General features: G+C 37.7%; 1 protein-coding gene across 7 annotated transcripts in view; it reads right to left on the bottom strand.

Annotated features, from left to right (window-relative positions):
• The window catches only part of TMEM45A (transmembrane protein 45A), an 80,601-nt gene that overhangs the window by 10,174 nt on the left and 51,546 nt on the right, over positions 1-18,881 (bottom strand). For 5 of the 7 annotated variants that reach the window (XM_045501794.1, XM_045501790.1, XM_045501792.1 and 2 more), the window contains 3 exons: positions 7,180-7,371; positions 5,433-5,645; positions 3,846-4,030 (listed from right to left, as the gene is read on the bottom strand). In XM_045501794.1, the coding sequence (XP_045357750.1) occupies positions 3,846-4,030; positions 5,433-5,645; positions 7,180-7,369 (588 nt within the window). In that variant the 5' untranslated portion in view covers positions 7,370-7,371. Of the gene's footprint in view, positions 1-3,845; positions 4,031-5,432; positions 5,646-7,179; positions 7,372-12,512; positions 12,595-13,496; positions 13,692-18,881 lie in introns of those variants that run through there. The other 2 variants (XM_045501787.1, XM_045501793.1) reach the window with 2 other exon arrangements.

Here is an 18,881-nt window from a genome sequence, read left to right as displayed (position 1 = left end):
AACAATACCAAAAAAATAGGTCTTAAAAAGAATTTTTTCTTGCTGTATCTTCTATGCCACTCCTGACCATCTGTTTTTGAGTAGTTTAAGCTTCATTAATATCACATTTAAAATGTAAATAATTATCTTCTCTAATATACAACAAGCCAGAGGCCCATTTCCTATAGGTTGGAGTTCGAATTTCCTATTGTTTTATATCTTATTCTCTAATCACTTCTTTCAACACTATTAGCCTTAAGCAAGTATTTGATCCACTATATCAGACTTCAGACCACTACCGCTTTAGTTGGGTCTTTTTGATATCTTTGAATGAACTTTTGTCTTTCTTAAAGGCAAAACAAAGCTGAGTTTTACTTTGGGCTCAGTAATCTGGGAAGTCTTGGGAGGAATCCTTGGGGCAATTAGTGGAGCTGGGTGATGAAATAGAAGTAACTGTTCAAAGTAATAGGAAGCAAACACAGCAGAAATGTCTTCCTCATTCCTGATGGTCTCTGTGCCTCAGCTCTGACAATGATGTGAGGGAACTTGGAAATGACATAGTGCAAAAGTGAGCCTTAGAAATACTCTCCCACAAAGAGTCTCAGAGAAACCATGATTCATGGAATGAATGGACTTTGAAGGGTATCTGTTTCTTTTTTAAATTGTATGACGTGGATAGGTTTTTCAGAAAGCATATATGACTAGAATGACATTCATGAAAGAAATCATTTTTAGAGGTTGGGAAGGGCATTCCATCCAGGTTTGCCTATCACCCAATCATTCGTGTATGAGTTATAAAAAAAAAAAAAAGCAGCCAATCTGAACATTTGTCTCATTTATTTCACATCTTCTTACAGGTCAAAGAGTCTACATGTGACAATGTGTCTATTTATTATTTATGTGCTAGTATTACCCATCTATGGAGAAGTAGAGAGAGAAAAAGTATGGTGAAAAGCAAATCACAATGTCATATGATTAGCTTAAGACAATTTGGGCCATAAACCTTCATAACACCACACAAAGCATCAAAATAAAAGCATAAAAACTCACGTAAGTCTCTAGACATTTTTGTTTTGGAGACATCTGAGGATAGAGAGAGATACTATGGCTAAACCTTCATTTCCTGTTGGTGTGTGTGTTTGCACTGGTATTAAATGTTCATTTTTCTTTAAGCCTCTAAGCGTTATTTAGTCTGGCCACCAGGTAAAAAAAGAAACTAGTCTAGACATACTGATAGATGGAAAAGGTTTTTAAATAGTCACAGATTTACACCCCAAAATGTTAACCTCATAGCTCTTTCTTAGAAAAGCTTTTGGAAAAATATGAAAACATTATTTCTCTGCCAAAAGGGACAACATTAGGTCAGTCTATTCTCAGTTGTGACAGCCGATGCTTCCTCCCTCAAATCCTTAATAAGTCATTAATGATTAATGGAACACTAATCAGTTTCATTAATTCTGCTCTTATCTTTATTACTCCTTTTATTTACTTTTTACTTTCCTTGCGTTTCTTTTGTTCTTACTTTCAACTTTCTTTACTTAGTTAGCTCTTTATCAAACTTGATTTAATAAATATATAGAGAATCCTGAACTCAATGAAGATAGAACATACTTTCTTTCAAATACATAGAACATTTACTACCACTGACATTGTTCCAAAGGAAGTTTCAATACAACGCATTTCAGAGTCAACACATTCTATGACTACAAAGCAATTAAATTGAAAATGAACAATAAAAATAAAAATAACATTTTTGGAAACTTAAAGGCGCACTCCTAGTTAACTCATAAATTAAAGAGGAAAGCACATGGAAAATGCAATATTCAAAGTTTCCCAAGAGTGAAAACTACCACACATCAAATCCTATGGGAGATGGCTACAGTAGTATGTAGAAGGAAATCTATAGCTGGAGATATATTTATTTTAAAACAAGAAAGACAGAAACAAAGTGAGCCTTCAATAAAAAAAAAAAAAAACTAGAAAAGTATAAGCAGAATACAGCCTTATAACATTAAAGCAAAAACTGAAAATAAGGAGAAATTGACAAATCTAGAACTATCATATGAAACTTTAGCAGACCGCTATGAAATAGATCAATAAGACGAAAAGCAAACAGGAAGACAGAAAGTATACACAGTACAGTTAGAGTTCCAAGAGCCTGGCCTCACCTCTCACCTTGAGAGGAACCCTTTTATTTGCTCTTGATTCCACTGGTGCCCACAGTCCTGCCACTCAGCTCTACTCCCACTATACAGTGCTGTTCTGGTCTGGCCCACAAGGTAGGTGGCTTGCCCTGTTTCTGTCTGTGTTGTTTAATTGCAGCTAGGTTATTTTCTTATTTTTTATTTATTTTTTCTTCTTTTAGTTTCTTTTTTTATAGTATTTTTAAAATTTCACCTTCATTATTATGTGTCTGGAGTAGAGGAGATACACTGACATATAAACTCACTGTGTCATCCTGACCACAAATTAGCTTTTTTGAAAATTTTAAAATTTATGTTTATTTTTGCATATGCAATGCATGCACATGGTAAAACATTCCAATCAGAAGATATAGAATTCATAATAGTGTTTTACAAACCATTTTATTCAGCTTTTCAGCAAATGATAATTTAACAAAATGACTTGTATTTATAAACTGGTTAAATTCATCAGTTTCATCACATTACAGGATATTTGTTCCTCTATGTCATTTTTCCTTCAAAATACCCTTTGCATATAGCCCTTCTTTACCAGCCTCTGTTCCCCACAACCGTTCCACACTCACCTATGCTTAAGTTTTTTTTTTCAACGTTTATTTATTTTTTGGGGGACAGAGAGAGACAGAGCATGAACGGGGGAGGGGCAGAGAGAGAGGGAGACACAGAATCGGAAACAGGCTCCAGGCTCTGAGCCATCAGCCCAGAGCCCGACGCGGGGCTCGAACTCACGGACCACGAGACCGTGACCTGGCTGAAATCGGACGCTTAACCGACTGCACCACCCAGGCGCCCCTCACCTATGCTTAAATATCACAGCTTTCCTATCCCGTTTTGACCATGATGTCTCCTTGTCACCACTTTCTTATCACTCCTCATATGAAATGCAAACCCCTGCAACAACCTCATCCCAAGTTCCTGCTCTCTGGCAACTAAACATCTCCTCTAAGAAGTCATCCCCAATTAAACCACATTCACCTTTCATCCCAGACTTTCTCTACATCTACATATGCATATTAGAGTACAATGTATCAGTCTCTATAAAATATACACTCACTGATTGGAATACATGTTTTTGACAACACACCAAGGTTAGGTAGTCAACAGAGTAAAATGGAAAGAGTCTAGGACTCACATTTAGATCTTTGTTCCATTATTGTGTGAGCCTGGGATAGTAACTTGGTCTCACTGAGTCATATCAGTAAATTGAGGATGATAATACCTAACTTCCAGGTCATTTTGAGGACAAAATGAAATAATATGTATGTAAAAAGTCCTCTAGAGTGGCTGGTTCATGGTTGTTTCTCAGTAAGTAATAGTTTCCTCTCTTTCCTGCCTTTGATATATTTCTCAAGCTTATGACCCATTACACTGTAAGCAGCTTCAGGATTAGAAACTGCTGCCAACAAAAAGCAATGGCTCAGAATTCCTACCTTAGAGATATTCAGGTATGTGATGAAGATGAACACATCCTACTTCCTTCCCCTCTGCTCCATCAGCACTCCCACCAGAACGCTGAGCTACTCAAAGAAATATCACCTCTCAAAGACTCACATTCTCTCTACAGTCAGCACATCAGAAGGAAGTCTCTGGGTTATAGAGCAAAATATCCCACCAAAAGATTACAGATGGAAACACCAGGCACATTAACTGGAGGCCCCAACTCACCTGCCAGAACCAGCTTCCCTGAAGCAGGATAAAGGTCATCTGAAGAAGCTCCACAATGACATTGTTCCTTACAAAGAACTCCAAGAAGCCTATCAGGGCTGCCACAAAGACAGCCAAGACCAGCAGCTGGTGCACAAAGATGTCCAGCATTTCCCGACCATGAGTGTGGTTGTACAAGATAAAAGCTGATAGAGAGGGAAAAAACAGTTTGCCTTTTTCAATGAAACCAAGGGACACCACCAATTCTCTTTCTCTCTCTCTCTCTCTGTCTCTCTCTCTCTCAGTGACCCCACACACAGAATTTTACACACTCACATGTGCATGCGCACACACACACACACACACACACACACACACACAAATCTGTCCAAAATAACAAGTGCTCTCCGTTTCCCACAATAATGGAACCCTCTAGCATTTTTGGAGTTATAATTAACTCTTAAGAATGGAAATCTAACACTCCTTTTCCCTTTACTAACCTTTATTTCCTCATCTAATATATCATGACATTTTCAACTAACTATATTTCAAAGCATCTTCTATGCAGGAGGATGAAAAATAAGTGTGATGGGGGCAGGGGAGCAAGAGTCAGGGTGAATTCACAGATGAATGAGACAAATCCTTGCCTTAAGGAATTCAGTCCATTGGAGTAAACAAATAAATACACAAATCATAACAGTGGATTTTGATAGGTATGACAAGATGCTCTGGAAACTCCCAAGAAGCAGTAACTACCTATATGTTTTAATCCCATGAACAGATTTCAGCTTTATCTTCATGAGGAGGAAGAGATGTTCACTCAAAATATGGTAACACCCTGAGATAATGAGAATCATGCTGTTGGTTGTTGATGCCCATCTTTTAATTAGCCTTTGTTCTCAAAGAGGAGTTAGCAAAAGTCCTCATCTTCAGATGTGGGAAGGAAGGTGGACAGTTAGGAAATGATTGCCTCCCGATAATGTGGGGATTTTTTTTAGTCCTATAATCAATCTATTTCTTATAAATATAACAAATGAAAACAAATCACTGAACACTTGTTTTCGCTGTTGCCCTACACAGTAACAGGGACATCAACTGAACAAAAAATGTTTTTCATTAACTTCTCAAAAATAGGGCCCCTTATTTTCATGTGACTGATTTTTTGACCCTACTTATTATGTAATGGTGGAGTTCTACTATATCAATATGAAAAACACTAATTAGTAGGTTAGCAAGTTGCTGTGAGTGGTCCCCTCACTTCAGGATATTCATGCTTTACTTAAGTTCAGTTTCATTTGTTAAAAATGGAAATAATGATAGTCTCCAGGATAATCTAGAGATAAATAACCATGGTAGGTGTTCTTTAAGAATGATGTAAAATGTGAATAAAGTACACTGAATGGTCATGCTTGTCCTATTGTGCTACATGAGTCAGTAAGGAAGGAAAAATCCTTGGCATCCTGCATAGGACATCTGACTATTTCACCATGGCCCAGATGGCCTGGTTGATCAAGCTGGCACCAGGACACTAAAGGAATATTATTGTACAGGGCTAGACAAGTGTCCAATGATAATGAAAGGTACAGGAAAGTACTCACTTATACTTACCCTCAACAAATAAGGCATTCGACAACAGCAATTTGATTAAGGAAATGGGAAACGAACTGATGATAAACCTTAAGATGTTTGCCACGCCCACCAGCCCGAAGAAGAAATACATGGTGGAATGATGCCAGCTCAGGAGTTGGACCCACTGGCCCTCTTTATAGTTATATAAAGCCAAGTGGGGCCCTTCAGCAACAAACTGCTCTCCAAGCATGCCTGCAAAGGAACATATCACAGTTTTAGCAACCTTCTCCATAACTTCACAGAGAAAGCAGGAAGATAGGAGAGGTTAAGACCATAGCTTAGTTAAGTTGAGTGTCCTTTTATGATGCTGATTCTTCTTTCTTGGCTTTTTCCCAACAGCTAAGCACTGGTGCCTACGGCTCGTTTTAGAGGTTCAAATACTGGTTTGGATGATCAATTTGTAGTCAAAGATAACCAATTTAGACAAACAGCTGTTTATTTCACATCTTCAAAGCCCATCATTTCAGTTCCCACTTAGTTCTGTGATCAGTTCCACTGATGGTCTTAGTTCCTATTGTCACCTAATGACTAGATAAATCCTGAACGATGTGGGGTTTGGATTTGTGAGCTCAGTCCTACAAAGGCCTATTACTTCCTTCTGATACATCTTACATCTTGGGGACTTGCCATGAAGGGGGGAGTTGTGCTTGATTCAGAATAAAAATGCTAGAGTTCAGCTTTTCCCCAATTAAGGATAACTGAGAAAACACAGACAGATTAGCACATGGTCTAGTCTGTAACACAAATAGTTAAACTTTCTTAAAGATGTTATGTTGTGTATTAACCTATGGAATTTGGCATGGCAGTTCTTCTGTTGGAAATGGTTGCTCTATAATTTGATGGCCATAGCAAAGACCTAGTGCCATGAATAAAGCATGAAGAAATACAAAGGAAAATGAAAACATTATGCCTTTCACAAAGGAGAAGCTGCAGTGGAATTCTAAAAACACAGAAAATTTTCACAAAATCTTATAGTCAACGGAAAGGCTTTAGAATTTATCTGGCCTAACTTCCCTTTTCAATTTAGAAACCACACAAAAAAGGATGAAAGTGCATGAAGCAAGGTTTTCTTCAGCCTGATCTCTGTACAGTCCAACAGCAACAACTTATGATTGAAGCTTTCCCATAGTCACTTGATTATTTTGGTGCCATTTTGAAAAATGGTTTCTGATTTTCTGATAAATTTTACTCTTTAAGGCATCAGAATAAATTATATAAAATCATTTCATGGGCACCTGGTTTGATTCCAGCTCAGGTCATGACCCCAGAGTTGTGGGATCGAGCCCTGTATCAGGCTCTGTGCTGAGTGTGGAGCCTGCTTAAGATTCTCTCTCTCTCTCTCTCTCTCTCTCTCTCTCTCTCTCTCTCTCCCTCTGTCCCTTTCCCCTGCTTGTTCTCTCTTTCTCTCTCATAAAATAAAATAAAATAAAATAAAATAAAATAAAATAATTTCAGAGGTTCCAACTAATTCTATAAGGGAAACTCACCTTGAGTGGGCAGGCAAGTTAATTACTATGACCAACTCATTAAGGAATAGGCCTTTGTAAAAACATGAAGTGTCCCCTTCTAACAAATTTTATCAGATACAAATTATAATCAGAATATGCATTCAGGGATATTTTTGAATAAAAAATTCATTTTAGCAATTTCTTGATTTGATAATTATCTCTTTGTGTGTAGAAATACCCAAAAGGAAAAAAACAGAACACAGAAATGGTCCACTCACCAGTTAAAGCCATGCAAATTATTACAATTCCCTCCACAATATCCATTCGATGGAATAATGCTTTGGAACCAAGGTAGGAAGTCCGTTTGTGCTTTTTGCAGGCATACTTCAGAGTGCACTTTATGGTCCACCAAATACCCATGGTAATGAAGAAGGTTCCAGGGAGGGCATGACCTCTGAAACTCCCCATGTCTACCAAGATGAGAACATATAGAAGATGAAGACATTTTGTTTCCAAAATTTGACTAAAACATCACTTGTTCTCATAAAATACATGATTTTCAGATTATTATAGATACACCACTGAGTCAGAGAATTCAACATTACTGTCAACAGTAGTAGGTTCACTGCAATATCAACAATGCGAGTAAAAAGAAAAATTCATACTCCCTGAGCACTTACCTTTTGTGCTAGGCACTGTGTCAAGTGTTTAGCATGCAATCTCTACCCTAATTTTTTTTTTCAATGTTTATTTATTTTTTTGGGGACAGAGAGAGACAGAGCATGAACGGGGGAGGGGCAGAGAGAGAGGGAGACACAGAATCGGAAACAGGCTCCAGGCTCTGAGCCATTAGCCCAGAGCCCGACGCGGGGCTCAAACTCACGGACGCGAGATCGTGACCTGGCTGAAGTCGGACGCTTAACCGACTGTGCCACCCAGGCGCCCCTACCCTAATTTTTACAACATACCACGAATGATGATTATTATCCCATTTTCAACTGGGATACAGATTTACAGAGTTAAGTGACTTGCCCAAATCCCACAACTATTAAGGAAGGGCTTTGCTGTTTTTAATAGGAAACTCAAAAGGATTTCTTAAAATGATAGCATGTGGGGCGCCCGGGCGGCTCAGTCAGTTAAAGCATTCAACTCTTGATTTCGGCTTGGGTCATGATATCACAGTTCCTGAGTTTGAGCCCCACGTTGGGCTCTGTGCTTACAGCACGGAGCCTGCTTGGGACTCTTTCTCTCCCTCCCCCCAAAATAAATAAATAAACTTAAAACAAACAAACAAACATGTGCTACACTACAGAGTTACACTTTAAGCATATTTAGAGGAAAGTAATATGAATGTTTTACCTATATGTTTAAAACTTCAAATTTTATAAAATTGCCTATAATTTTTTTTAAGTGTATAATTTCAAAGTACCAAGCACCAAGTATTTGAAAGAGACCATTAGTGCTCATCAAATATCCATGTGCTCCTCCACATACTTTTCCCAGCCTCTCCTCCAGTTGAATCAAAACCATGCTTCTATCCCTTGGGATGGGCATTGAGGAGGGCACTTGTTGGGATAAACGCTGGGTGATGTATGTAAGCTGATTTGACAATAAATTATATTCAAAAAATAAATAAATAAAAATTTAAAAAATAAATAAAAATCAGCATCTGCCAAAAAAAATAAAATTAATTAATTAAAAACAAAAAGAACCATGCTTATAGTTCTGGTCAATGGACTATGGCATTTGTCATTTCCAGGTTGAGTGAGTTAAGAGCCTTTAAGTCTCCTTTCCCCTGCCTTGGCAACCCTGGTATGGCCTATCTGCAACATAGTGGATGGCCAACAAGCCTGCTTCGGATTTTGCCAGATACAACCCCCAATTGTGCTAAGTTATTGAACTTTTGAGATTTAATAGCTTAACCCAGCCTATCCAGATGGATATTAAGCCAAATCAAATTGTAAATTCTTTTTATATGATTGTTACATAATGCAGAAAATAATAAAAAGAAATATCCTCTGTTTTTGGTCAATGCTATAGAAAATCAGTCTTGAATTATGTAAGTAGCCCTTTTTTCAAACGCATTGTACCAACAACAGAATAACAGAGAGAGAATTCAGAATCATCTTTATGAATCTGACAGCAGGCCAGATGCAGGAGAACTGAAAAAAGGAGATTTCAGGTTTCCCTTGGCCCAACAGAGTGCTTTATCTCCTTGGGTGGGTACTGGGCATCTCAGTTCAGGGAAGACACTTTGGGTTACTTCCACATCCTTCTGACACAACTGTGAAGTTTCAAGGGGGAATTGTGAAGTTGACTCAAACAATAAGAGTCTCTTAAATTTCCAGTCAAGACCCCAGATGGGTACTTTGCACACCCCTGAATCAGCCAAACCATCTAAGAGACTCTAAGTCAATATAGTTGACTCTTGAACCACACAGGGTTGAACAGCTTGGGTCCATTTATATGCAGATTTTTTACAGTATAGTACTCTAAGTGCATTTTCTCTCCCTCATGATTTTCCTAATAACACTTTCTTTCCTCTAGACTTTTGTAATAATATAATATATAGTATTTATATATATACATATATATGCATATATATATATACACATATATATAGTGTGTGTATATATATATATATATATATATATATATATATATGGCATAAAATATATGTTAGTTGACTGTTTATGTTATCAGTAAGGCTTCTGGTCAACAGTAGGCTATTAGTAGTTCAGTTTTGGGGGAGTCAAGGGATTTTCAACTGTACAGGGTGTTGGCACCCTAAACCCCCACATTGTTCAAGGTCAACTGTATATCACATAGTGCTAATGGCCCGTTCTTGTCCTAACTCTGACTCTAATTAGTGGTGTGGTTTGGTGAGTGTCTCTTAACCTCTCTGAGCCTTGGTTCTTAATAAAAGAAGGAGATGGCCTAGATGACACCTGGAGTTCCTTTTCTGCTTGAACATTCTGTGATTCATTATTCTAAACACCATCTTTAGCAGCATTACTGAATTCTCCTGTTTGTCTTGGCTTATACAGTCATGTAGGGTTGAAAAAAATACTTTTATGTGGGCTTGAAAAATACATTCAGACTGTAAATTACTTGTACTTCTCTGGAGAAGAATTTGTTATGTTTTAAGACGCCTTAGAGGTGTTATATTCCTTGGTACAGGAAACCCATTTCAAGAAGTTATCCTAAAGATACAGGCACCATTTAAAACATACATATGTCTAAAATCAGGAGAATGATTAAACAATTTTTGCAGCCACTAAAAGTTTTTAAATAACTTAAGTGATATGGGATATATTTAGTGAAAAGAATAGCATTTTTAAAACTAGAGAAGGGGCTTTGGATTCAGACTGACTATATCTGAATCCCAACTTTACTGTTTACTAGCTACGTAACTTGAGCAAGTTATTTAAGTTCTCAGTACCTCTGTTTCCTCTTCTGTAAAATGGGACAAATATAACAGTACCTACCTCCTAAAATTAAAATGAGTTACTCCAAAACAAATAATCCACAGTGGTATTAAACAAAATCATGTAATCCTCAACCTAGCTCAAACTACCAAAGTAGAACAAAAGTAAAATCAAATGAGAAATTCTATTTGGAAACTAACTGCTGCAAAGCAAAAAGCATCTATATAATTCTCTTGGAAATCATTTGTGTACTGCTTATAACATTTCTCCTGCTGCTGTCTTAGAGGGTTCCTGGAATCTTTTGTGGTTACTTAATTCCTTCAGTGCATTTAAAGAATAAGCTTCTTGAAAGCAGGTACCAAAATATATTCTTTCTACTCACCCACTAAATTTGAATAGTATCTTATACCCTATGAAGTTCTAACTAAGCCCTTTTTATAATATATGATCATATATTTATAAAACATCTCTACTCTGATTTCTCAAAGTTCCCTCATACTCAACATACCAACAAATTGAACGAATCACCTTATATATCCACCCACTACCAGAAAAGAATTTTCCCTCAGTCACTTATTTTGTTAATACCACCACCATTCACTCACTTATCCAAACTCAAAATATGAAAACTATCCTAGAGTCCACCTATGTCTCTGAAAACTAATAGGTTATTAAGGCCTATTGCTTCTACTGTCTTGCATCAACTGACCCCTGCCCCAAATTTGGATGACTCCTCTTGCTGTTTTGATTTTATCTGCTTGGGGAAATACCTCCTGATGGCCCAAACAGGAGAGGGTCCCCTTATACCTTTTCAAGGTACCCAGTTCTTATTTTAAATGAATTCTTTGTGTGATTAGTTATGGAAAGTCTGTCCTCTTCATAAGCTTCTATGTCCATCACTATTGAGAGCCTGTCTAGCAGGCAACTGGGGCCTCTCAGAGGTTAGGAGCTTGGGCTACCTTCCATTTTTTGATGCCCTGAACCTGATAAATTTAAAAAGAAAGAAAATGATGGGGCGCCTGGGTGGCTCAGTTGGTTAAGCATCCATCTTCGGCTCAGGTCATGATCTCACAGTTCGTGAGTTCAAGCCCCATGTCAGGCTCTGTGCTGACAGCTCACAGTCTGGAGCCTGCTTCGGATTCGGTGTCTCCCTCTCTCTCTGCCCCTCTGCCACTCATGCTCTATCTCTCTCTGTCTCGAAAATAAACACTAAGAAAAAAAAATTAAAAAAAGAAAGAAAGAAAGAAAGAAAGAAAGAAAGAAAGAAAGAAAGAAAATGACAAAACAGGGTTACAGAAACCATGGTTGCTTTTCAATGTTTAGAGCTACCTAATAAATATCTTCAACACACATGCAAAATATATTGCCACATGAAATTTTAAATTTGGGGACCTTCCTTAATGTGTGGCTCTGGGCAAATAATCTTCCTGATTTACCTTCATAACCATCATTATAATAGGTTCCTGTTGCCCCCAAAGCTGAGTAAACCAATATATCTCACTCAGCACAGTCACTGGGATGTGATAGGGCAGCAATGGTGAGTAGAAGGTTTTTGAAGAGGGATATGAGGTAGTCAGGGTTAGGAAAGAAATGAGGCATTGCTCCTTCCTCAGTGATAGAACTTCTGTATCTTTAGCCTTTTAATTTGAAACAATGTGATGGTTCAATGGTTCTCTGTTTTAAAAAATTCAAACAAGGGGTGCCTGGGTAGCTCATTCAGTTAAGTGTCTGATTCTAGATTTTGGTTCAGGTCATGATCTCGCAGTTCATGAGATCAAGACCCACATCAAGCTCCATGTCACGATCTGCACTGACTAGCAGAGCCTGCTTAGGATTCTCTCTCTCTCTCTCTCTCTCTCTCTCTCTCTCTCCCCCTTCCCCTCTCTCTCTTTCTCTCTCTCTATCTCTCCCCCTCCCCCACTCACACTCTTTCTCTTGAAATAAATAAACATGAAAAAAAAAACCCTCAAACAAAACGAAGTCAAAGTAGGCTTGCTATATTTGCCTGGCTAAGGGACCCAACAGACCAAGTTGCTCCTGTCAATGACAATGGTACTCATTTTACTTCACTTCCATTGTGGAGAGAAAAAAAAACTGCTCAAATCCTCAAATATAACTTCACTGTGATCTCCTATAACACCATTATCCATAAATCTATCTTTTATTTCCTGCTCTACTATTACCTGAAGTTGCAATTTACTGCTTGTGAAAGCCAAGTAGTCCAGAGTTTGATTCAATTTAAATCCAAAGATCAGACACGTCCCCCTTCAAAAGAAAACACAGGGCTTTTCTCACTGGCAAAGCAAATAATACTTACCAGACAACTAGCAGAAACCTCAGGGAAATCACCAGAATAGGAAACAAAAAGGTCTTTCCTCAATATCCCCCCTGCCTGATATTGCCACTTATAATCCCATGGGGAAAGTGGTTCACCCAGGCCTAAAATGGTGGGCTGCAATATTCAATCACTGGTTCCCAACTGCAATTCATCCTAAAAATCCATACTTCTCCTCCATCCAAAAAAAAAAACAACAAAAAACAAAAAACAAAAAACAAAGAACAAAAAACAACCCTCTGTCCCTAATGACAAGCAAACATCATTCTCTGGGCTAATAACAAGCAATGACACCTGACATGCTTTTTGGCCTCTTTTTTTCTCACTGTGCCCCAAACTTACACACTCACTTACCACCCTAAAGGGAAATATTTTTAATTTCTAGCACTTAGAGATAATATTGGACAAATCCCAAGATCTAACTCTGTTGTCAATGTTAATTCCTGTGTTACAGCCCCATAAACCAAACAGACCAAGCCTGCACACAGAACTCAAAATAGCTCACAGAATGAGATTCTACAGTTTTCTTAGAGGAATCTCAACCAAATACCAACTTCAATATAAAATGAATACCATGGGGAAAACTAAAATTTCATCCTGAGCCACCAGCAAAATAAAGTATTCCTAAATCTTAAATAGTGATTCATTTAAAGGTACATTTGTAAATCCCAATACACTAAGCCAATTTAAACTATTTCTTAACTTTGCTTTACCATTTGCTTTAACACTTAAAGCAAAGTGTATACAAGCATTTGTAGCTTTAAAACTCTCTATCATTCCATATGAAATTTCAACTATTTCAAAAGAGTTTTCTTAGTTAAATTATCCTTACCTTTACACTTTCTTCAATGTAAAGTCCAGCTCAATTCTCTTCCCCCAAGAATTTATAGTGGTTCCAGCCTCAAGAAGGAAAAGCAGATACTGACTGACTGACTGGTCTAAACCTAATTACTCTTCCTTCTTAGACACTAAACCAATGTGTTTATGTTTTCCAGCATGAAGGCAGCAGATAAACCTTCAAAATATGTCACAATGCCTTCATAAATGTAAATCGTGGGGCCACACCCCTTTGAAATCCTACTTCCTGTCCAAACATTGTGTCAGAGTAGTTCCCAATAAGACTCACCTTGCCACACACCCACATGACCACTAGCCTCAGATGTGTGTCCCCTGCTGTGAGAACCAAAGCCAATGGAGCATGTGTGATCTTTGCTATCTCTTCCAGGTCATCGGGATGGACAGAAGACAAGGAGAATGGTATGGTAGCAGTAATATAACAGAGCATGTCCAATAAGTCCTATGAAGACAAACCATTTCTTAACATGCAGTGCCTCAAGCAAAAGATTGTCACATGAGCTAGGGTTGGAGTCATAATCAAAGAGTAAGAAAAGATGATGGAACAAAATTGCTATAGGTCATCAGTGCACTTGTCCTCAAGGAATACACAAACTGGTAGAGAGACAAGTGTATAAATTATTCTAAGCCAATGTGAGGCTTATATAAAGTGAAATGGAAACAAAGAAGAAGCAAGCAGCAGTTTGACTTTAAAGAGCCAGCAGCTGCTATCCTGCCTGTATACAAGTCTCATTTACTCTCTCAATGATAAACCCATGGTGAGCAAGGACCATATCCTCTATAATGCTTTGTACCTAATTAGCACTCAATAAATAGCCAATGAATGATGAGCTGCTGCTTGAAACCCCACCATCTTGAAAAACTGACCTGGGTGGCAACCAGTATCAAAAACAGCTAGTGTAGTTAATTAAATGCAGATTCTTTGGACCCACTTCAGATTTACTGAATCTACCATCAGGGGGCGGACCATGAGTGGACCATTTTTAATAAGCACTCATCAGTTAACTTTTTGTATTCTTGAGTTTTGAGAACCAAAGGCTTAGAGTACATGAAGACAAGCAGAATAACACCAAGACACTATTTAAATGTGGCTTCCCAAGGGTGCCTATGTGGCTCTGTTGGTTAAGCATCTGACTTCAGCTCAGGTCATGATCTCGCAGTTCATGAGTTTGAGTCCCACATCAGGCTCTGTGCTAACAGCTCAGAGTCTGGAGCCTGCTTCAGATTCTCTGTCTCCTCTCTCTCTGCCCCTCCCTCACTCATGTTCTGTCTTTCTCTCTCTCTATCTCAAAAATAAATATTAAAAAAATTTTTAATGTGACTTCCCTATAACCATACCCCAGGGGCCATTTGTTTCCCATCAGTGTCATAAGCCCTAATGTGTTTGCTCACATCAGGCTTCATATTGAACACAGGTGGGTGGCTCAACAGCTGCTCCCAAGGCCAGAATGATAATCTGGCTCCAGGAGAAGACAATAACCATTCTAGGGTGCTGTCATTCTATTTTGTTTTATGTCATCATATATTATTAAGATATTTTATTTTATTTTGATCTCTTTTATACCCCAGCCTTTTACACCCATACCCCTGCCAATCTTGAAATATCAAACCCACCCATGTCAAATGGGCTATTCTTAACCAAAAATCCAGAATGTCAAACAGAACTCTACATTTTAAAAAATGACCTAGGGTGAGCTAATCCAAATACATATGCATTAAAAAATAAAACCAACAAACAGAAAGTAAGAACAAATGTCATGTTGCATTACCTGCCTGTAATGAACTCTTCCAAGTAAATAGAAGCCTGGACTATTTTTGTTAGTAGTGGTGCACCTGAGATGGGAAGGAAGCTAGCATTCATAGAACATCCACTATGTGCTAATATCTTCTCACACATCTGTTTATTCTATCCTTGAGACAACTCAAGAAAGTATTATTATTTCCACCATAGGTGTGAGAAAACTGAGATTCCAAGAGATTTACTGACCTACTATAAGTCATAAAGGAGTAAAGGCCAGAGCCAGGTTTCCAAGGTCCTTATACATCTCATTCCAAATCTCATACTATTCCCCTACATAAAGGCAAAGACTAGAAATGATTTCAAAATGACCCCATCAGTACTCATTGAGTACCTGTGACTAGGTTAAACAGCATAAGGAAAGGGCTTCTCTTTCTGGGACTTTCTACCATTGAGTTGTCAGCACATGTAAAGGAAGTGAAACTTTGCACATAGCCTGAATATTCAGCACTATTGGAGTCAGAGTCAGAGTGCACAGGGATGCCAACCAAAAGGAAAGCTGGTCTGAGTAGTCTGCAATGACTTCATTTGACAAAGGTCTAGATGCTAGAGATAAGTATCAGTGATGTGGTAAGAACCTAAAGAAATCATTCTATTCACAATTCAAGTCAATGAACAATGATTGAGTACTTCGCATACATCTAACAATCTTTTTCAGGTTATAGGAGACTCTATGGTGAGCAAGTATATCTATTTTTCATGGCTGCTACAACTCAGTTGGCAAATGTTCTCCAATTTTAAAAACCCAGGTGATTAGATTGGGCCTGCCAGAATAATCTCCTCATCTCTAGGTCACTAACTTTATCCCCTCTGCAAAATCCTTTTTGCCATGTAATATATTCACATGTTCCATGAATCATAATGTGGTGGGGACACTATTCTGTCTACATCAGCAACATACACGTGTTTACAGTTTGGCAGAACAAAGAAGAAAAAACACACATGACTGTGATACCAAGGAGGTGAGCCAAGATTTAGGGTAAAGGAATAAAACACTAGGGGTATGATGAGCCCTTTCATTTGATTTACAGGAGTGAGACAGGCCTATGCCAAGATCCTGTAAAACTATAAGAACCATTTGAGCTGAACTTTGAAGAATGAGTAGGATTTTGAAAGTGGGGCTGAAAGGAAAGAGCACTCTAGACATAAGAAATGGCAGAAACTTACAGGGGATAGTGAAGTCACTCTTACCGTGGGAGTAGAAGACAATAGAAAATACAACTGGAACCCCTACACATATGGGAAGCTAGTAAGTGGCAAAAATGACAACACAAATTACCAACAATAAAAAATTAATAGTGTTTTGACAATTGAGTCTTCTAGTTATCAATAAAAATCAAACTAGATCCCTACCTTGCACCAGATTCAAAAATAAATTCCAGGTGGTTTAAAGACCTAATTGTGAAAATAAAATGTTAAAATTTTTGGTAGAAAACATTTGAAAATATCCTTATGGCCTTGGGATAAGAAAGGATTTTTTTTAACAAAATACATGAAGTAAAGTAATGAAGGAGAGGGCTGATACATTTGACCTCTTCAAAAAGCATATATGAACGCCAAAGAAGCACAGGAAACGATGCCCAACATCATTAATCATTTGGGAAATGCTAATTAAAATAACAAATACCAATCCTCATTCACCAGAATGGCTACATTTAAGAAGACTGACAATAACAATGACACTGGCAAGGAAGGATGTGGACCAGCTGGATCTCTCATACACTGCCAGTGGGAACGCAAAATTGTATAGCCTCATTCAAAAGCAGTTTGTCACTTTTTATAAAGTTAAACGTGCACTTATCATTTGACCCAGCAATTCCACTCCTAGGTATTTATCCCAGAGAAATTAAAATTATGTCCACACAAAGATTTGTACATGAATGCTCACAGTAGCTTTATTCATAATAACCAAAACCCAGAAACAGCCTAAATGCCCAACTAGTGAATGCACAAACAAACTGATACATCTCTGAATAAATTTCTCTATCTATAAAATCAAAGTGATAAAAGTATTTCAGAGGTTTCTTGTGAAGATTAAATAAGTTAAAATGCAAAGTACTTACTTGAAGGGTAATTGGTAAACAGAAAGCAATCAATAAATGTTAGCTATTATTTTGACATCTACAAGTTTTAAGATTTTTTTTGTTACATAAAATAGATTTAAATATTTTTTGCTGGCAACTTTGTAGATCCACCATCCCATCCCTGAATACTCTATTTTCATAACTGTTTTATGTGATATGGAAATGAAATCCTATCATGTATAAAAGTCTCTTTCAGTTTCCCCACTCCTTCTCTTCAATATGGGCCTTATCCTCATAATCTAAGATAGTTACTAAAGCTCCAGCCATCACAATCATGTTCTAGGCTGCAGGAGAGAAGAAAGGGCAGAAGGAGTCTCTGTTTCTCCTTTCAATTAGTTTCACTGAAGTATAACTTACATGCAGCAAAATTCACCCCTAAATTTTACAGATGAAGAAATTGAGGCAAAGTTAGAAATGAACTAAAATGTCCAAGGTCATGGAAGGGATACATATGGAGCTGGCATTGATACTTAGCCCTGGATCTATAATGCCTCTATCACAATGGTACCATAAATAAAGTTAAAAGACACATAAAAGAGATAGAAGATATTTGTAATAAATATAACTGATGAAAGTTGAGTAGCCACAACTCATTTGAGTAAATACCTGGGAGCACAATCCTGGATCATACGGTAAGACTATTTTTAGCTTTGTAAGAAACTGGCAAGTTGTCTTCTAAAGTGGCTACACCATTTTGTATTTCTACCAGCAACAAACGAGAGAGTTCTTATTTCTCCATATTGTCTCTAGCATTTGTTATTGTCAGTGTTCTAGGTTTTGGCCATTCTAATTGGTACGTAGTGCTATCTCATTGTTGTTTTAATTTGCAGTTCCCTAATGATATATGATGTTGAGGAGCTTTTCATATGATAATTTTCCATCTGGATATTTCCTTTTCTGAGGTGTCTGTTCAGATCTTCCATTCACTTTTTAATTGTTTTCTCATTATTGACCTTTAGGGGTTCTTTGTGTATTTCATATATTAGTTCTTCATCAGATGTATGGTTTGCAAATATTTTCTCTCAGTCTATGACTTGTCTTTTCCTTTTCTTAAAAGTGCCTTTCACAGAAACAGAATTTTTAATTTTCATGTGATCTAACATACATATTTTCTTCCATAAATTGTGTACTTGATGTTGCATTTAAAAACCCATCATGCTCAGTTGGTTAAGTGTCCAACTTTTGATCTTGACTCAGGTCATGATCTCACAGTTTATGAGATCAAGGCCAGTGTTGGGCCTTGAGCTGACAGTGCAGAGCCTGCTTGGTATTCTCTCTCCCTCTCTTTATGCCCCTCCCCACCCCCTGCTCACGCACTCTCTCAAAAAAACCCAAAATACAAGAAACCAAAACTCATCATCCTACTCAAAGTCTCACCACCATTTCTGGTGAAATAGAAATAACACTCCCTACTAAACCTGCATCATAGCAAACTTGAATCTCTTGGAATCCCAAGGAGGATGACGAACATGCATCCATC

The sequence above is a fragment of the Leopardus geoffroyi genome, chromosome C2 (assembly GCF_018350155.1).
Source record: "Leopardus geoffroyi isolate Oge1 chromosome C2, O.geoffroyi_Oge1_pat1.0, whole genome shotgun sequence".
NCBI lineage: Eukaryota > Metazoa > Chordata > Mammalia > Carnivora > Felidae > Leopardus > Leopardus geoffroyi.
Note: the sequence above shows the minus strand (reverse complement) of the source record. Positions and strands in the feature narration are given on the sequence as shown.